Source organism: Cornus florida, unplaced genomic scaffold (assembly GCF_030987335.1).
Source record: "Cornus florida cultivar Cherokee Brave unplaced genomic scaffold, ASM3098733v1 CherokeeBrave_3.0.0_Hap2_Chr01, whole genome shotgun sequence".
NCBI classification, from domain to species: Eukaryota; Viridiplantae; Streptophyta; class Magnoliopsida; order Cornales; family Cornaceae; genus Cornus; species Cornus florida.
The window spans coordinates 41,607,119-41,628,766 of record NW_026775571.1 but is presented as its reverse complement, the minus strand read 5'-3'; the positions used below and the strand labels follow the sequence as shown (position 1 = coordinate 41,628,766).

The window sequence follows — 21,648 nt, the reverse complement described above, 5'->3', positions numbered from 1 at the left end:
ACAATTGATTATAGATTGAATTTTCAACAGTAACTCTAAAACTATTCCGAAATGTTCAGATCAAATATGATACTTAATTTAAATATGTTTGTTCTCAAATGTGGAAAGAATTATTTGGTCCATTTGAGTTTGGTTTAGATTTTGAATCCCTTCCTACTGTAATCGTTGGATATAATAATTAATGAGAGTAGTGGGATATAATAATTAATGAGAGTAATATAATATAATTTGTTAATTTGAATTTTATTAGGTAATTACTATTATTATATTTTGTGTGAGTAGTATAGTATAATATGAATTTATTATATTTTGTGTGAGTAGTTGTATACTGCAAAATTTAGTACTACACTTGATCTTATCCAAAAGGCCGAGAATATGTGATTATTATTTTTTTAGCTCTATAGTTTTATAATAGGCTTTCATGTAATCCTTTTTACTTAAAACCAATGTGAGACTTTGTAATTTGAATTAAACTCTTTTTATATTTTGTTAATTTTAATTTTATTAGGTAATTTTGAGTTTTATAGAATTTTTATCGTGGGATATAATAATTAATGAGAGCTATTTATTGTGAATTAAACTCTTTTATATTAATTTTGAGTTTTATAGAATTTATATCAATTAATAAATAAATACTAAACTCTTTGCACAAAAGGCGAGAAAGTAGTATTACACTTGATCTTAGCCAAAAGGCCGACCCAAAAAAATTTAGTATTACCCTTGATCTTAGCCAAAAGGCCGAGAAGGTGTGATTATTATTTCCTTAACTCTATAATTTTATAAAAGGCTTTCATATAATCCTTTTTACTTAAAACCAATGTGGGACTTGAATTAAACTCTTTTTATATTTTGTTTTTTCGAATTAATTTTAATTTTATTTGGTAATTTTGAGTTTTATATAATTTTTATCGTGGGATATAATAATTAATGAGAGCTCTTTATTGTGAATTAAACTCTTTTATATTAATTTTGAGTTTTATAGAATTTATATTAATTAATAAATAAATACTGAAATTCTTTGCACAAAGGCCGAGAAAGTAGTATTATACTTGATCTTAGCCAAAAGACCAAGAAAGGTTAGCCAAAAGGCCGACCCAAAAAAATTTAGTACTACACTTGATCTTAGCCAAAAGGCCGAGAAGGTGTGATTATTATTTCTTTTAACTCTATAGTTTTATAAGAAGTTTTCATGTAATCATTTTTACTTAAAACCAATGTGAGACTTTATAATTTAAATTAAACTCTTTTTATATTTTGTTAATTTGAATTAATTTTAATTTTATTAGGCATTTTTGAGTTTTATAGAATTTATATTAATTAATAAATAAATACTAAAATACTGAAACACTTTACACATTTAATATTTAATAATAGTATAGATATAAATTAATTTTATTATTATATTCTTTTACTTCATTATAGTACATTGCTGACAAAAGTAAAATAAAAATAAAAATAAAAAATAAAAACCATCGCCCAAACGGCCCTCAGTGAATAAAACACACGTATTGATCAATGATGTACGGATGTTGGCCTGCATTAAAAAAATAATAAATAAATAAATAAATTCATAGCAATAAAGTAGAAACATAATTTTCCATTACTTATAAGAAAAAGGGTGATGCAGGTAAACACGTAGAGAGGATACATATGTCTGCACACACGTACACAGTATGCCAAAGCTACACAGAAGTCGAGCAATTCAAATACCCCGAATTTATCAGCCAATTTGTTAATCTCAAATAATGCATGAGTGGACTAACAAATTAAAATGATAATTTTTAAGTGGAATAGATATATAGAAGTAAAAAAAATGAAATTGCATACAACCCACCCACTTACACACACACACACACACATATATATATAGATTGGTTATAATATTGCTGGATGACTTGGATATCCAAATGACTAATAATATAAATGATTTGTGATTTCTTTTAAAACTGGCGATAGGGGAATAAATTTTGTTTTATAAAAATAATGGTTGGGAAGATTTTATAAATTAACAATAAAGGAATCATACCAAATCTCAAGTATTTGTTTGGAATTATTGATAATTTATACCTTTTAGTAAAGAATTGTGATTAGGAAAAAAACTATCTTTAACAATTCTGCAATGAGATACTAAGTAGTTCAGAAAATGAACAAATCCAAATTGAATATTAGTAAAGTTGAAGAAAATTAAATTGAGCTACCTTTTCTATCTCCGTTTGTGCGCATCAATTACCGGATGAATTTCTCACTTTTTCACCTTCAATGGTCGTTGATTGGAGCCCCGCCAAATTGAAGCCTCAATGTAACACCCATCACCATTGCATTTCCAATTTTTTTTTTTATTATAAAACAACATTATGCGATCTGAAGTGATGCCGATCCGATGATATATAGGCTACTCATTTTCATATTCACCATTGATTTTGAGCTCAATTGAATCACCGTAAGATGATATTTCCTGATGGATTCGGAAAACGGCGCAAACATTAGGTACGTGAAGTTCAGTTTCTGAAAAGTATATATTTGTATGCTGTATTGGGTATTCGTACGTGTTCTTTGCAGTATATAGGTCAGTATGTGTTCTTTGTAAACAGTATTTAATTGGTGTTGGGAGACATAGATGTATTTGATTTTTGGATTTGTCTTGAAATGAAACCAGGAAGTGCAGTTTTACCAATCCATTTGGAGCCATTGACCCATGCTCTTCTTTTTGTCATTATGCATTAAATTATTTCTCAATTCAAAATTCTTATAGATATAGAGATTTTAGATTAATTATGAACCTTTATAGGTTAGTTTGCGTTGTTTGTAAACAGGATTTAATATAAATTGCGTTCTTTGTAAACTGTATTAGATTTTTTGGAATTGTCTTGAAATGTGACCAAGAAGTACAGTTTTACCAATTCATTTGGACCCATAGACCCATTCTCTTTTTCTTTTTCTTTTTTTTTTTTTTTTTTATCATTATTATATATATATATATATATATTTGGTGGGGGGTTTAGTTTTTATGATATAGATACTGAGATTTTAGATTTATTATGAATCTATATAGCTGTATTTGATTTTTGGAATTGTCTTGAAATGAGAGATCAAGGGCTTTTCCAATCTAATATGCTCCAATTGACTTGATGTCATGATTACAGTCATCATTGCTGACCAAACTTTTTTCTTACTTTTCTTTTTTTCTTTTTTGGTTTGAATTTATATTAATGATTCAACTGAATGATTGTGCCTTTGGAGAGAGAGAGAGAGCTAGGGAAACGTGTGTGTGAGGGCGTTAATATGTTAAATTTATTAAGCACAATATGTTAAATTTATTAAGCACAGATAAATAATATGTTAAATTTATTAAGCACTATTAATGATTCAAGTGAATGATCCGACATAATATGTTAAATTTATTAAGCACAGATAAATATGATTTTTTGGATCGTTACAGTGATGCATAAATGTTGGCGTTTTCAATTTAAAATATGTAGAGGAGCATTTTCGGAACAATTGTGATGTTGTTTAGGCATGAAAAATCTTTGGAGTGGACACTTATTTAGATGGTACAAGTTGTTTTGTTTGAGTAGATGTTAAAATAAAAATATAGACAAATACTAAAATTCCTTGTCACCCATTGTTATTATTTCAACGATTAGGGGATTAATTTTGAATGTAAGTCTACAGAGAGAAAGTGAAACAAATATATATATATATATATATATATGTACGTACTTGAAGTTGACATTCTGAATGGTATACATTTGGCTTGTTGTTCCCATGATTCTCAACCAATTTGTGGCAATCAACGAAATTCAATTCAGAAATGCGAGCCCCATTTGGAATCGAATAACGTTCTAAGGATACGCAACCATTTGCAGAAACAGACTGTATAGATGATGGAAGTGACTCCAATGTTTGGAGGCTTAACCAATCATCCAACTCAAGCAAGTAAAGCCTTGTGAGTTGAGTGAAGCTTGCTGGTAAACTAACAAAGTTGTTCCCGCTTAGATTCAAATACTCCAATGACTGAGGAAGATTAAGAATGGATTCTTCATCTAAATTGCAGTTACTCCAATCTAATAGTATAAGGTGAGTCAAAGAAATGAACGATGGAGGTAAATTTGTTATAATAGTTCCTCCCAAGTAAACTTCCAAACACTCCATTTCTCCAATATTGCTTGGCAAACTTATGGATTTAAAAATTTATGTACATGGTTGATATAGTTTAGTAATATATCCAAACATTTCTAAAATATTTCAGTTATCAACAACGTATTCCTATGGAAATTAAGAAAACAAGTTCTAAGTTTTAATTCTAATACGAATAATTACAAAAGTGTGAACCACAAAAGTAATGAGAAATACTGTAATTGCTACTTTGAAATTAATGAGACTATATTGGGTTTGTTATATCTTAAATGTTGCATGAAACATATATTTTTCAATGCCAAATTGGATGGCTCTATAAAGAAAAAAGCAAATCACAAAGTTTTGAAGTTTTCATTCCTTCTTTCATTGCATTCACACGTAATTAAAGTCAACTAATTCAATACCACTACTAATTTGTTATCCTCAATGTTATATGTAAAGTCTTACCAATTTTATGGCAATATGTCGTGATAGTCATTTCAGGAGGCCCTGAAGTTAACGACCAAGTAAGTTTCCAGTGGCCCTACGGAGACTCGAACTGGTGACTATTGGAGAGCAAACCCAAGGCCTGACCATCTAAGCTACCTGCTGAATCTTATTAGTGTATTAAAAGCAAAATTTGAGAGGGCCATTAAATATTAAGACATTATTATTATTATTATTATTATTATTTATTTGAATGTAGGGCTCTTGTCACATCATTTAATAACATTAGTGAAATTGTTGTAGGCAATATAACGCAATTCAATTGTCAGGAATATATATATATATATATATATATATATATATATATATATATATATATATATAAAGCAGCACACATGTACATACCTTAAGTTGTATTGTACCATTTTCTTTTTTTAGGCCAAATTTTTTGATAGTTTTATTTAATAAAAAAATAAATCATACACAAACTTACTCAAACATGTTATTTACAATATAAACCATACGCACGATTATGAAATAACCACCCCTCTATATAAAGAATGAAAATATATTGCATAATTTGTTTGATAATTTTTACTCACTTTCAAACTTAATATAATGAAACCTACTCTTAGATCCTGAAATTATAAAGATGATAGAATAATTGAGGATTTGAAGTCTCCGTAATGAATTAAAAAAAGAAAAAGGTAATTATTATTATTATTTGGGTAAAGTGTATTAAACCTCTTTGAACTATTGATCATTTGCAAGAAACTCCCCTGAACTACAAAATATCCTCTGAACTATGATTTTGTTGCAATTTAGCCCCTTGAACTATTGGTCATTTGCAAGAAATCCCCCTAAACTACAAAAAACCCCCTGAACTATGATTTTGTTGCAATTTACCCCCCTGAACTATGATTTTGTTGCAATTTACCCCCATGATATAAGCTTCCGGCACCGAAAATTTTGAAAGACCAATTTACCCTTATAACATACTGCGTCGTTTTAACTTATACATTTCTTACATTTTTTTTTAATAATGACAAAATTGATATGTTATTTAATGTTAAATAAAAATGCTGAATAAAAAACTAATACAATATTAGTTAACGGACAAAAATCCTTTCTGGTCAAATTCGTCTTCTCCGGCATTCTATCAAACTTTTGGAAAGAAGAAAAGTAAGGAAAGGGATGGAGACCTCTGTGTTTGTTTGGAAGAAAATATAATTTCTTTCTATATTTTGGAAAAGAAGAGAAAGAAGAGGCGGGATCAAATAGGAAATTTCAAATTGGCGCTGAAATTGAACACCAACAGGACTGTGATTTCGTGTATGTGTGTATATATATAATTTTGCATATATGTATATATATATATATAATTTCGTATATTTTCAGAATACCCTTTTTTTACCCATTACACTGTTTGCCCCATTTTTACAGCCTCTACAGTGGTAGCCGGCCAAAACAGGACTCCTCTTTGACAGGAGAGGATTTTTGTCCATTACATGGACACACATGATATCAAATAGCTATGATTTCCTAGCATTTCCTTCTAATCGTTGCAAAGGATGAAAATTCATATTAAGATTTTCCACAATAAAGTCTACTGGTAGATCTTAAAACTATTAAGATGGTAAAAAATTTGAGAGTTTAAAGTCACCATATGAAAATTAAAAAAGAAAAGAAAAAGCACTATTAGTGCTTTTCTTACCTCACCATTTATGGCTTTTGTATTGGTCACATTGACTACTGACAATGTTTAAGCAATTTCCTATGTCCCTAAAAGTCGGCTATATAAAGAAAAAACAAACTACAAAGTTCTAAAAATTTTCCATTCTTACTATAATTGCATTCACACTAACAATTACAAAGGTGTGAACCACGGAAGTAATGAGAAATTGCTTTCATCATTTCTTTGAAAGTTTTATTTCTTTTATTTATTTATGAAAATAAAATAATTTAAAAGCAGAAGAAATTCCCTTCTTGTAATAAACCATCTGCCCAATACTAAGCTGTTTACACAGTCAAATTTTTTTTCTTTTTCTTCCGGAGTCAATTTTTTTTTTTTTTACAGAGTCAATTCAATATCTCTCCTAATTGGAATAACAAATATTTACTCTTAATAACCTCAAACATTTGTTATACATGATCATGTCCGTAAAGCCTTACCAATTTCATGCAAGCATGCCATGCAAGTATGAGCTCATTTTGAATTAACACACTTTGAATACTAAAAAACAATAAACTAGTTACGTATTATGTTGTGCATATTAAACTGGTCACTTAGTTAACCCGAAAAAGAAAAAAAAAGAAAAAAAAAAAGAAGAAGTATGTAAGTAGTTTAGTTTAAACTTTTATTGTAATATGAATTAACTTGCTATGTTCAGTTGCATAGAATTAATGTCTTAAAATTGGGATTGGAAATATTTTATTTAAACTTTTAATTAATATTTTTTTTTCCAATTCCAATTCAAAACCACTAATTCTATATGCAACCAAATACAACTCTAATGTTTTCATTTTAGTTTTAGAAAATCATTTTCAAATTCTTTTGGATAATATTCACTTAAAACAGAAAAACTGAACAAAAACCTAAGTTTTTATTTATAATAAAAAAAAATAAAAATAAAAACCATTTTAAGGGGATAAAAAAAAAATGATTACAAAAGGTAACAAAAAATTCTTGTTAATTTCTTGTGATTGGCTGTCTTCCCCCATCATTTATGCCTTTTTGTGGTTCACGTCGCATTGACTAAAGTTGCTAAAATGAGCCAAGTTGAGTGTGTTGGAGTTACTGCACAATCAACCGAATACTTTGATATGATTCCAATCTTTGGAGTTACTGCAAAATTCAGTATTACAATTGGAGATTTTGGATTTATTTCAAGCTCATTTGATTCCAGTTTTTTTGTCCACAAGACTAACTCTGATATTACTCTTCTTTTACTTTATGTTGATGACATGATAATCACTGGAAATGATCTTGCAGGTATCTCTGCACTCAAAAATTTTCTTGATTATTACTTTATATGAAGGATCTTGGGCGCCTCAGTTATTTCCTAGGCTTGGAGATTCTCTCTGATTCGGATGGTTATTATCTCTCCCAAGCCAAGTATTCCTCTGACATTCTTACTCGTACTGGACTCACGGATTGCAAAACAGCTCCCACTCCACTTGAGACCAGTGTCAAGCTCACTCCTCTAGATGGTACATTCTTCCGTAACGCTACATTGTATCGACAGTTGGTTGGCAGTTTGGTATACCTTACTATCACTTGACCTGACATCGCTTATGTTGTGCATCTTGTCAGTCAGTTCTTATCTGCACCACGATTTACTCATTATGCTGTTGTACTACGTATCCTTCGATACATTAAAGGGACTATGTTTCATGGCTTCCATTTTTCTTCTCATTCGTCACTTGAGCTACGTGCCTATTCTAATGCCGATTGGGCAAGTGATCCGATTGACCGGCGTTCTACTACTGGCTACTGTTTCTTTCTTGGGAACTCTCTCATTTTTTGGCGCAGCAAAAAACATTCCATCATCTACAGGTCTAGTATAGAGGCCAAATATTGTGCCCTTGCTGATTCCACACAAGAACTTATTTGGCTTCGATGGCTCTTAACAGATATGGGTATTTCTCATTCCACTGGCATTGTTCTCTGTTGTGATAACCAGAGTATTATCTACATTGCTTATAATGATGTCTTCCATAAACACACCAAACATATTGAAATTGTCATATTGTGCATCACCATGTTACTCGGGGCACTGTATATCTTCATTCTGCAACTTCCACTGATCAGACAGTTGACATCTTTATCAAAGCACATCCGCGAAGCAGATTTCGGGAATTAGTTTTCAAACTCAAGTTGGTATCTACTCTACCACCTTGAGTTTGAGGGGGGATGTTATCATAATAATGTTATATTATATTATAATTGTTTCATAGTGATTGTTGCCGTAATTACTGTCGTAGTATAACCATGATTATTGTGTAGCCCGTTGTTGATCATTAGCCTAGATATATATCTCTATTTGTATATGATTTATTCACATTTCAATATACAGAACATGTATTGTATATCTCTTTCTATCTCTCTATTATATTCAACATATAGATTTTAAATGTCACATGTCAATCAGCAGAGAATTCAACTTATGATAATTTGAAAAAGATTTAACTTAGAGGATTCAAGTCCAATTTGTTATCCTCAATCGTATATGCAAAGTCTTACCAATTTCATGGCAGCATGTCATGATAGTCATTACAAGTTCAAGTGTTTTAATCCTTTTAACTTAATAGATATTTAAAAGTTATAAAAGGTTTCACAATCAAGTTTTCATTTTACAAGTGAATCTCATCAACGTATTTAAGAGCTGAATTTGAGAAGGCCATTAAATATTAAGACATCATTATTATTATTATTATTTATTTGAACGTAGGGCTCTTGTCACATCATTTAATAACATTAGTGAAATTGTGGTAGGGCAATTCAATTGTCAGGTATATATATATGTGAAATTGTGGTAGGGCAATTCAATTGTCAGGTATATATATATATATATATATATAAAGCAGTACACATGTACCTACCTTAAGTTGTATTGTACCATTTCTTTTTCTATGCCAAGTTTTTTTGAAAATTTTATTTAATAAAAAAATAAATCATACTCAAACTTATTCAAACATGTTATTTACAATATAACCATATGCACGATTATGAAGTAACTACCCCTCTATATGATTTCTTATCAATATTCTCACTTCTATACAGGATGAGAATATATTACATAATTTTTTTGATAATTTATAGTCAATTTGAAACTCAGTATAATGAAATCGACTCCTAGATCCTGAAATTATAAAGATAATAGAATAATTGAGGGTTTGGAGTTTCCTTATTATTTTTTTAATTTGACAAACCAAAGAGAGAGGAATCAAATACAAGAAGTTAAAAGTACTTTCAACAACTAGGCACCGAATTCAAAAAAGTAATGCGCCAAAGAAAGAAAAAAAACAAATAGTCTTTTGATTATCAGTTTTTTATTTGACGTGGCTTTATATGGGTAAAAAGCTAACCACAAAGTTCTAAAATTTGCATTCCTGTTTTTCATCGTGTTCGCAATTATAATAACAGTGAAATGCACTCATCACTGCTTTTTTCCACACTCTAATAGTATTTTGAAAAGCACTAGCAGAAAGCGTTAGCCAAACTAATCCATATTGATCAATGAAACTAAATAACTCTCACTCCATTCAAGAACTTTAAGAACTATATATATATATATATATATATATATATATATATATATCATGCCAAATGCATTCGAAATGAATCAAACAGAGTTCAATATATTAATGTAAACTTGTAATGCCGTGGTCAATAAAATAAGGTAGAAGAGACATGAACAAATTGAAATGGATGACAATTTAAATGGATGACCAAGCTAAATAAGTCCTTCACTCTCCCATTGCTTTCTGGATGTCTGCCTGCATTAAAAAAATCAAATTCATATTTTTTGGGTTTGGTACTGTCAGTGACATCAATTGAGTGCAGGTGACACAATTTTTCATAATTTTGTCATTATATCATTGGTTACTGATTAATTATTTTAATATATTTATTTCTCTTTGCGTTTTATTTTGACTCACTCCTTAAGAGCATCTGCAGCTAGGCTCTTCAAAGCCCAATTTGGGTGAACGAATGGATTTTATGAAGTGCAGCGGGCTAGCTATAAGTGTTAGGGCCCATTAGTGATCGCGGGCTGGCTCGCGGTATTCAGCGAGCTGACCCGCGATCGCTGCTTCCTTTTTTTTTTTTTTTTTTTTCTTAGCCCAAAACAGTGCCGTTTTGGGCTGCCACTATTTTGTCTTACTATCCAGCTTATGCACAGTGCGCCAAACAGTGTCTTAAGGCACTGTTTGGTAGAATTTTTTTTAAAAAAAACCTAAAAATATGTTATTTTTAGCTCCTTTTAGGGCTCGTTTGGCATGCGTTTTACTTTAGGCATTTTGTTTTTGGCTAAAACAGAAACAGCGTTTTTACTATTGGAGTGTTTTGGCAAAAATCGGAAGTATGTTTGGGAACGATATTTTGTTTTGGAAATGTCGGAAACAGAAACATGAAAAATATGTTTGGTAAGCCATGCGTTTCAAGAATTTTGAAAACAAAACATGTTTGGTAATTTCAACTGTTGTAAAAAAAAAAAAAAAAAAAAAAAAAAAAAAAAAAAAAAAAAAAAAAAAACAGAAACAAAAAATATGTTTGGTTATCATTCTTTTTAATTTATTTTTTAAATTTTGAATATATTTATAAATTTATTTCTATATAAATAGTATATATATATTTTAATAAATATATTGAAATTTGAACACACAAACATATATATATATATATATATATATATATATATATATATATATATATAATTTGACATGTAGAGTTCCATCTTTTTACAGTGTTCTTATGATCTAGATATTAAGATCACCTTTTTCATTTCTAATCCATCTATTTGGAGTCAAACTTCACAAAACATCTATGAATGAGTCATAACATAAAATAAAATATAAAAAAAACACCCTGCTAGAATAGAAGCTTGCAAGGAAGCTTCTCAAATCATACTCATTCTTCTGTATCAGGAAAATTGACAAAGAAATTGAGAACAAATTAAACAGTAGATTAAATTAAACAGGAGATATAATTCAAAGTTCAATCACAATTCATTTACAAATTTCAAAAATATGATTCAAAAACAAAGAAAAAGATGCTTAACAAATAAAAAGATATTTCCTTATATTTTCCTTTACTGTTAAGAAGGTATCAGAAAAACTCAAAAGATCTTACAGGAGACATACTTAAAAAAACACAAATTTCACTTCCAATGAACAAGTTTCAATAGTAGGACACGTCATCTTCATACCAGCACACATCACCTTCAAGAGAGTATCAACACACTTCATATCTGCAATGGTAGAATTTAATTTGAAAAATATTAACAATAATATCAGCCAGTAACAATAAAAGCAAAATAATAACAACAAAAATGATATATAATACATATATACATATTACAAGCCCACAATAGCAACAAATATATTACATATAAAAGAAAAAACATACCATCAATTTCAGGAAGATCAAGAGTGCCCAAGAGAATTCCAGATTTGATCAACAATAGTATTACGCAACTAATCCATTTCTCGAAGCTGAGCCGGAAGCACATGCTCAACAATCTCATCGTCTTCACCATCACTTTGAGGAGGATCGTCACCATCAAATAAATCATCAAGCTGATATTAATTTCTAATGAAGTTGTGTAATGTGCAACAAGCCATTACAATCAATACTTATGTTGAAAACTTATAAGGAGGCATTGCCTTCAAAATAGCGAATCTCATCTTCAACAACCCAAAGTATCACTCAATTATATTTCTCAAAGATGAATGCCTATGATTGAACACTTCCTCCCGACCACGGGGTGGTCTACTCCTACGGTATTCCTGAAAGTGGTAAGTATGACCTCGAAATGGGGCCAAATAACCAAGCTTATTGGCATACCCTGAGTCCACCAAATAATACTTATCTGCAATGTTTAGAATACGTAAAGATATATACACTATGATAAACTAACCATACATTGAGTGAAATTGTAAGATTATAATACCTGGTGGTGGAGCTGGAAAATTCATTGCCTCGTTCTTAATACACTCTTTTAGAATTCTCGAATCATTAGCGGAGCCTTCCCACCCAGCTAGCACATATGTGAATCTCATGTCAAAGTTACATACAGCCATTACATTTTGTGTGGTATAGCCCTTTCTACCACGAAATGGAAGTTGTGTAGCTACTGGCAGAGTTGCAGGAATGTGGGTTCCATCTATAGCTCCCACGCAATGCTTGAAGTAAGGGTAAAACCTAGGAGACCCTCTAATCTTATTCGGAATCACAGAAAAATCAGGAGGGGCAATGATATGGGTGCCCAACTGACATACTGCATGCAACACAGCATGGAAGTGTCTGGAAATGGTTTCAGTGGAGTGTTGAAATCTCTCTGCTACAACACGATTCCTTTGATTATGAGATAAAGTGAGTAAAAAGATTGCCACTTGTTCATATATAGTTAAAAATTTAGAATCCTTCAGCCCTATACCTTTCAGGGTACTACACAATGTTCTGAAAACTTCAGGGTACATCCTAAAATTTTCATAACATCTTTCTCTATGGCCGTTTAGAATCTCCATAACATATGCTTCCCCTTGTAAAATTGAATTCCTGCAACGTCTCTTTTGATAGAAGTTCTGCTCTTCTAAAATAGCAACAAATATTAAGACACTCTCATTGTCATCCTCATCGTCATATAATTGAATTATTCTTCTTATATTGTTCCACATATCCATTGCCCTATTTAAAGATTTAATACAAGCAAAACATTTAAGTAAATAAGCAAATCAATTCAATAATAAACAAAACATTTAAATAATAAAATAAACATTTAAATAATAAAACAAACATTTAAATAATGGTATTAAAGTATTTGAGTAGTAACAGGCATCCAACAAATAAAAGTATTTAAGTTATTACAGTAATCCAAATGTGAGATAATAAAAGTATTTAAGTTATTACAGTCATCCAAATGTGAGATAGTAATAAGTTAAACGATGACACAAAACGCAATCATCCATAAAGAAAAACTCAAACATTCAGTGCCCAACCAATTCTTACATCCTCAGGTGCCGAAAGAAAAAATTTCTGCCACTTTTCAGAATCATGTAATAACTTTGATACCTTAAAGAATTGGGCCATCTCAATTCCAGGTATTTTTTGTAAAAGGAGCATAGAGGCGTCAAACATTTCATAATCTCTATCCTTTTTAGAGGGAGAGAAAACTTCATCATCTCCTTTCTCACATGAAGATACACGAGTAGAAGTAGAAGATGCTTTAGCTGCTTTCTCTATTGCAGCTTCCATTCTCTTGGCTTTCCTCTCAGAATTCTCATTCATATTTGACAAGAGTGCAGCTATACCAGGAGATAAAGCATCTCTTTTGGCTTTTTTACCTTTACGTAAAGGTGGGGGACTGACCTCACAACCATCTTCCTCATCATCGTCATCATTGGGAGTGGGCAAAATGATTGCGGGGGGTGTTGTAGTGGACGGGTGGGCATGCATCCCTGTTGCATATGTGTCCCCAAATATAGTCGACATCTTGTCAAAATGTTTACATCCATACCTTTTAAACTTATTTGCATTCACAACAACCTACAAATTTTGTTACAATATTAACCACATAACCAATAATATACAAGATTTTATTATTTATTTAGGACTAATAATTAAATTACTAACCTTACACAACCTGTCCCATCTCTCTTCCTCAACTATAACCATGCCAGTCTCATGGTTATATCCTACGCCAGTCTCCGATAATAATTTCTTAAACTCGATATAAATTTTCCTCAAACCATTAAACTTATTCCGAAGTTGGGTTAAAGAAAATTTTCTCCCTGTTTGAACATTCATTTCTTTGACCAAATTATTCCAACCACTTTTACTAAATGTTGTGCCACTACGATTATTAGTGGATCAAGCGACTACTGGAAGGCAAGGATGACCCATTCTTTTAGGTTCTTCAGCACCTCAATTAAGAGGATTTTTGATAAAATAAAATAAGGGCTGGAATTAAAGAAGGGAACAAAGTGAACTGTCCAAGTGTTCTTCAATTCTGAATTTTGGAGCAAATAGAGGGGACAAAGTGAACTATCCAGACATCCATCTACTCCAAGAATAACTTATAAAACAATAATGGAGGAGACAAAAAAGTCCAAGCGTCCACTTTATTCTATAAGTAGTAATATTATACAAAAGTACAAGAATAAAAGTTTTATTCTAACATTATTCCTATGGAAAAAGAAAAGTACAAGTAAAATTACATTATAAGAAAATGCAGTAAAATGAAGAACTAGATTGTAATGAAATTGCAGATGTTATGGTCGGGGACCTCTTGCTTGGATCCTTTCAGCTCTATTTGTAAAGACTCCTTCCAGCAATTGAAAACAGTTACATACCTCTTGAATTCAAACTCTTTGTTTGAATTTGAATAAAAACTTGTCTGATGTTTATCCTTAAAGACACGCATTAAACCATGCTATTAGTGGATTGCCACATCTGAATTTTAGTCTTCAATTTTAAATAGGAGTCTTTTATGATAATAATATTAAATTAATATCCCTAAAAGGACACATCTCTTCTTTTAATAAACTAACGACATGTGGCTGAATTAATATTTTTTCCTCCAATTAACCAACACCATGTGTCTGAATTAAAAATTAAATTTAGGGTGCAAACAAGAGTATAGCAGTAAATGGGCACCATCAACTCCAATGAATCTAGTTCAAAAGCTTTGCCTCAATGCAACTTTCATGAAGCTAAGCTATCACAAAATGCAGTCCACTCCAAGGTGTGTAACAATATTACTTCAATTCTCATATCAAGGGTTCTACGAAGTTCTACTGCTGCAACCCATATCCTCTCTGATTAGAATCTTCCTCCCTCATGTTGTCACTGCCGAGACCTCCAGATCATAGTGTTTGAGCCCAGGGATTCCTTTGCCATCAATGGCTTCACAACCGGGTTTGCTCTAGAAATACATCTCTAATGGCATTAACGCCGTTGATTTTGGCATTCTATTAGATTTTTGGGTTAATGCCAGCCAAATAATATAAAGGAGAAAAAGAGCTCAACATCGCTACCACCAACCACCATTGCCCCGACCAACCACCAACCGCCTCTTTCTCTCTCCAATCATCATCTCGAAATCAAACCCATAACCAGCACCATCGCAACATTAAACCCACAACCACCACCATCGTCCCCACCAGCCGCCCCTTTCTCTCTCCAATTACCACCGCAAAATTAAACCCACAACCACCACCACAGCAACATCAACCCCACAACCACCACCCACCATCTTCCCCCACCAACCACCATCACCACCTCCACCACCGGCTGCCCCTTTCTCTTTCCAATCACCACTGAACCATCAACCCCACAACCACCACCACCGCAACATCAACCCCACAACCACCACCCACCATAGCCAACCAACAGATCCGGCAGAATCCTTTTATTCCAAACCACCAATTCACAGTTGGCGCCGACGACCATTTTTCCTCTTAACCGTCCAATACTTGGTCACCAACGGCACACGTCAGATCCCCGTGAATGCGTCATTGCTCTCAACCTCACCGATTGTTGGGTAACCTGCTCCTCTCTCCACTATCAGCCACCACTCACGCGAGTCCAAATCCAGTGGGACTCAAAGTTGAGACTTGTGGCGGTAGAAGGCAAGGCTAAGTTGTAATGTCCCGAATTTTTTCGGATGTTTTGATATTTTATTTTATTTATTTTTCCATGCATCGTGTTACGTGTCATGTGGGACCTGGTGATTTCATTGTATTTATTTATTTTTTGCAGCGTGTATGGTTGTTATATATATATGGGTATATATATTGTTAGCTAGTGGTGGTAGATATTTTGATGGCATGTGTGGGTAGTATGTGTTTGAAGGATAGGGTATTTTAGACTTTGAAGTGAAGGGTGGACTTTGACCATGACCTTAGATGACCTTAGGGTCACATTTTGGGCCACCCATTCTATCTTCTTCACACTCTCTTTCGGAAGTATCTCTCTCTCTCCTCCATTCTTCCTTTTTTTTTCTTCTTCTCACTTCTCTCTAGGATCTTGCATATATTGGTGAGATTTGTGAAGAGCCATAGTTTTATAAAGTGTAGAGCTTGGCAAGGGTTACCATTTGACACCGGTCTTGCATCATTTTGGTGGGATTTTGTATTTGGATCTTGAGCTTGGGTTGCTTTATTTGAGGTAGGGAAGTCTAAATTGCAATTTCTTTGATTTTTGTGAGTTTTCTATTATGTGTATTTATTGAAAATCATGATATATGTGAGGTGTTGTTATTTGCAATTTGATGTTCTTGAGGTGATTGTGCCTTTACATGATTCATGCTATAAATGTGATGATTTAACGTATTTGATTTAAAGCGTGTTATAATGATGATATTAAATGTTAATTTTCTTGAGAAATGTTAATGATTGGTATATTGTATGCATATCATGGATGATCGCCTCTCTCGGTGTTGAGCAAACTTTTAATATTTATAAACTTAACAATTTAAGATATGTTCGGCAATGTGATAAAATGTGGTGACAAACAATCTCAATGTCAAGTATCCTACTACAACTACATAGAGTAGTGTGAATGAGGGTCAAATACAAGGACTATAGGCTTAAATTAAACTTAATATCAATGAGCATTTGATTGTATCAGTGATGGTTTGTTTGAGTAGATTAATCCTAGAATTAGGTTAAGTGTAATAGCAAATAGAATGATGCAAGTGTTAAATGTAATGGAATTAAAACACAGAGAGAGACTTAGGGCATGGATTTCACCGCTAAGCTCATGTAACTTCACAAACGACTTTAACCAATGGGGTTATTGCATTACATAATAGAGATTTGGCTATAAGCACACATCATCAACAAAGAATAATGCTACACATGTATTCATTAAGTATGAATTATCAACCTCAAGAATGAACTATCCACCTAACTATTCAACATTGTGGTATAATTCATCAAAAATGAGTATAATCCATCAAATCAAATAGCAAGTGTATCTAAATTAGCACATATGCAAGGCCATCTGTTATGTTCACAATTCTTCTAGCAAATTGTATTGGAAAATCAAATAGAAGATTGTCGAAGATCATCTAATTGATGGCCATGTTTTCCTGTAGTTTTTTGAAGAATTTTCATTGCTTTCTCCATCTTCGCAGCTCGTGTACCCTCAGCCATACTTAGAATCGATGCTCTGATACCAAATTGTTATGTTCACAATTTTTTTAGCAAACTGCATTGAAAATTTAGAAAGAAAAACGACAGTTAATCCACTTCGAGGGGGACCTCCTCCTGAAACTAGGTTTGTAGAATTCTGAATACTTTCATTAAAGTAGCAAACTGACATATATATTTACAACGCAGGTTATTCATACCCACTCTCCCACTACCTCCTACTTTTACTCACCATAACTACTACTAATTCCAACAACACAACTGACAACTAACATATGTACAAACAAACATATGTACAAACAATCAACCAAAATACTTATGTAATTAACAAATTAATAACCCATATCATTCCTCCCTCCTCTATTTCGCCTTGTCCGCAAAGGGAAAATCAGGATATCGATGAATAAATTTGTAGTACGGCTCCCATGTAGCATCTTCTGATGGTGTGCCTTTCCATTGAACCAAAATCTCGATATCAGCTGCATTCCCTCGCTTAACCATTCATCTAGCCATAATTTCTTGAGGTTGTGGTTGCAATTTTGCATCTTCATTGATTGGAGAGAGATTTACATCCACCTGGACATGCTCCCCAATTTTCTTTTTGAGGCAAGAAACAATGAAATACGTTATGAATCTTGGTTCCCATAGGCAATTCCAGCTTGTATGCTACTAGACCAATGCGTTTTAACACCTTGAATGGACCATAATACGTTGCTGATAGCTTAACTGATTGTCGGGAAGAGAGAGTGGATTGTCGGTAAGGCCGCAAGCAAAGAAAAACCCAATCTCCAATTTCAAATTCTCGTTCAGAGTGTCGCCTATTAGTAAACTTTTTCATTCTTTCTTGTGCAATCTGCAAATTTGTTTTTAGTTCCTGTAAGATAAGAGAATGATCACGAAGATCATTGTCAAGTGCTTGGACCTTAGTCGTACCAGGCTCATAGGATAACAAAGTCGGTGGTGATAATCCGTACACAATCTCGTATGGGGTCATTTTAGCGCTAGAATGGAATATAGTGTTATACCACCAGTCAGCCAAGTGTAGCCACTGAATCCATTTCTTAGGATTTGCACTGGTGAAGCACCTTAAATAATTGTCTAAACATCTGTTCACCACCTTCGTTTGGCCATCGGATTGCGGGTGATAAGCACTGCTCATCTGTAGTTTAGTTCCTTGAAGGTGAAACAACTCCTGCCAAAATGCACTAATAAATGTACGGTCTCGATCACTAACAATTGAAGTCGGCATCCCATGTAATTTAAAGATATTCTCCATAAAAACTCGAGCAACAGTAGCAGCCGTGTAAGGATGTGACATTGTTACAAAATGTGAATATTTAGACAAGCGATCCATAACCACAAAAATTACAGTTTTTCCTTGGGATGATGGAAGACCGTCTATGAAATCCATGGATATATCAGACCAGACCCGCTCCGAAATAGGTAGTGGTTGTAATATACCGGGTGTTGCCACCGTCTCTACCTTATGCCGTTAACAAATGTCGCATTCTTGAACACGCTTCTTGACATCTCTGCTTAGACCCGGCCAATGGAACACTTCTGAAATTCTTTTTAATGTTTTGTGGTAGCTTGAGTGCCCAGATGAAGGAGAGCTATGTAGTTCCTGGAATATGGAATCCTGTAAAGAAGAAGTTGGACTAAGCATAAGTCGCCATTTCTTATAGAAAATCCCGTCCTTAAGCTAAAAAATTTTCTGTTTAAGAGTTCCTTCTTCATAGGCCCCTTCAATCGCCTTAAAATAGGGATCTTTGCAGACTTTTTTACATACATGCTGCAACCAGTTGGAAATTGGTTGGGATATTCCCATTAGCTCTGCATCGTCAATTCTTTTGGATAAAGCATCAGCAGCTGTATTTTCCTTGCCACTCTTATACTCGATTGAGTAGTCATAACCGATTAACTTAGAAAGCCAATGTTGCTGGGCTGGAGTTGTGATTCATTGCTCTAATAGAAACTTAAGGCTCTTTTGATCCATTCGTATAACAAACCGTCGACCCAACAAATATGGTCGCCAATGTTGCACCGCTAGAATGATTGCAAGCAACTCCTTTTCATAAGTTGACAGAGCCAAATTTTTCCACGTAAAGCCTGACTCAGGAATGCAATGGGCCGACCCTCCTGCATCAAAACAACCCCAATTCCTGCACCTGAAGCATCACACTCAACGATAAATGGTTTAGTAAAGTCGGTGGTGTCTCTCCGAGGGTGTGCACAAAACAATGCACAAAACTTTGAGTTTGGAAATTAGTGTTAAGTGGGCACCATAATTTAAATTTATAAACCGCTTAACACCTATACTATGTAGTATGAGCGAGAAAGGATCGTCCCAAGGGATTGAGGTGTCGTACTAGGTTGAGGAATCAAGATTAGGGTTAGTAGGTCGAGTGATCAAAATAGTGGTTGGTTGGTTGAATTACACTAGATGCAAATTAAACTAAAGTAAACAATAATGCAATAAGGTGAATAAAAGAGAGAGAGATCTTGGGGTTTAGAGATCACCACTAAGCATACCTTTTCTACACCTTTAATGAATGATTAATGAGGGGAAAAACATGTATTGCAACAAAGTGTGTGTGTGTGGTTGTTCCAATAAGCATGGATGACAAATTAAGCATATATTGTCTAAACAACAAGGTGGATAGCACAACATATCAAATTAAGCCATTAATCATTTCTTTAAGCTCACAATCCAAACACATCACAAGGTTAGAGATATATGTTACTTGCTTTCATAAGTATGGAACATCAACAATAAGCATGGATTGTCCTCCCATTTAACAACTACACTACAACTAAGCTAATGACATGAAATTAAACTAATTAAATTAAGGGAGAGGTACAATCCATCAACAAATGAGTATGAACCATCAAATAAACCACAAGAACATGCCATTAAGCACTATGTCTTGACAATCTCTAGATCTATAGCATCAATACACATAGACATGCATCAATAACACAAGAAATAGAGACAAACACATGAATATCTATTCTAGCATACATAGACATATGGATAGAATGAAATGATCAATTGGAAGCATTAAACCACATAAATCATTGAATAAACAAGATCTATATATATAAAAGTGTCAAGACATGAATCACAATACAAATCCCCTCATAAATACATAAATCAAGAAGTAGAAAGCATGCTTAGGGCTAACTTTAGCCCCAAGAAGATGTCTAGCCACTCATGGATGATGTCTTCCAACCCTCAAGTGTAAGCTCCATAGAAGAAATCTGCTCCTTGGTTGATGAAGATGAACCAACCGGAATCAGAGAAAGAAGAAAGAGGTTTTTCGGAAGTAAAGCAACATCAAAGGAGAGAAATAGAAGACAGAGAGTACTCACAGTATATCACAGTTGCCTTCCAAATCGCTTCCCAAATCGCCTTCTCTAGGGTTTCAGAGGAGAGAGAAAATATCGGGCCAAATGTTGCAAACTACAGTGTAAGTTACTTCCTCCGCTACAGTGTTAGACCCAACTTACTTCTCCCGCTACAGTGTTTTTTATTGGGTTACAGTATTGAAACAACAAAAAACACCATTTTGGTGTTTCACTTTTGGGCCCAAATTTACTACTGTTTAAAACAATGTTTTAGTACTGTTTAAAACAAAACAAGTGCTACCAAACATGTTTTTAGGCCTGAAATGAAGCCCTGCAACAAAAACACCAAAGTAAAATATATAACAAACAGGCCCTCACTTTCTTCATTTTCATTGCTCTGTTCAACACAATTGTCGGTAAGAAAACTAGAAAAAAAAAATTAAAATAAAATTTATTAAATAAAAAATATATTATTTAGGCACTGTTTATAAAAAAAAAAATTATTCGAGCCAAAAATAAATTCAAAAAGTTTTTTTTTTTTTTCCTTAAAATTTGTTTTTATTTTTTTTATTTTTCTTTGTTTTAAATTGTAATCCTTATTTTCTTATTCCAATTCATTATTTTTAATCTTTATTTTGTAATCCTTATTTATTTGGGCCAAAAATAAATAATAAATTTTTTTTTTTAACAGCTTTTGTAAAAAAAATAATTAAAACTACAAATTCATCTACTTATTCTCATAGAATTTTGTAATCCTTATTTTCTTATTCCAATTCATTATTTTTAATCCTTACTTTGTAATCCTTATTTATTTGGGCCAAAAATAAATAAAAAAAGTTTTTTTTTAACACTTTTTGTTAA

The 21,648-nt window shown here is 32.7% G+C and overlaps 2 protein-coding genes and 1 pseudogene across 2 annotated transcripts; 1 reads left to right on the top strand and 2 right to left on the bottom strand.

Moving 5' to 3' along the window:
- Window positions 1-989: 989 nt before the first annotated feature.
- LOC132282477 (U2 spliceosomal RNA) lies at window positions 990-1,146 on the bottom strand (annotated as a pseudogene).
- Window positions 1,147-7,332: 6,186 nt separating this feature from the next.
- On the top strand, window positions 7,333-8,426 carry LOC132271206 (uncharacterized mitochondrial protein AtMg00810-like). Its single transcript, XM_059772524.1, has 3 exons — window positions 7,333-7,555; window positions 7,630-7,823; window positions 7,881-8,426. Exons 1-3 carry the CDS (start codon window positions 7,333-7,335, stop codon window positions 8,424-8,426), a joined length of 963 nt encoding a protein of 320 aa, XP_059628507.1.
- Window positions 8,427-11,988: 3,562 nt separating this feature from the next.
- On the bottom strand, window positions 11,989-12,969 carry LOC132271199 (uncharacterized). Its single transcript, XM_059772510.1, has 2 exons — window positions 12,237-12,969; window positions 11,989-12,155 (listed from the first exon to the last, which is right to left on the bottom strand). The coding sequence occupies exons 1-2, from the start codon at window positions 12,967-12,969 to the stop codon at window positions 11,989-11,991; spliced, it is 900 nt and encodes a 299-aa protein (XP_059628493.1).
- Window positions 12,970-21,648: the final 8,679 nt, after the last annotated feature.

Coding starts and splice junctions, on each gene's coding strand:
- LOC132271206 (XM_059772524.1), top strand. CDS start 7,333: ATGAGCCAAGTTGAGTGTGTTGGAGTTACTGCACAATCAACCGAATAC. Junction 7,556..7,629: donor CACTGGAAATGATCTTGCAG/GTATCTCTGCAC, acceptor GTTATTTCCTAG/GCTTGGAGATTCTCTCTGAT. Junction 7,824..7,880: donor GACAGTTGGTTGGCAGTTTG/GTATACCTTACT, acceptor CTTGTCAGTCAG/TTCTTATCTGCACCACGATT.
- LOC132271199 (XM_059772510.1), bottom strand. CDS start 12,969: ATGGATATGTGGAACAATATAAGAAGAATAATTCAATTATATGACGAT. Junction 12,156..12,236: donor TTTTCCAGCTCCACCACCAG/GTATTATAATCT, acceptor TAAACATTGCAG/ATAAGTATTATTTGGTGGAC.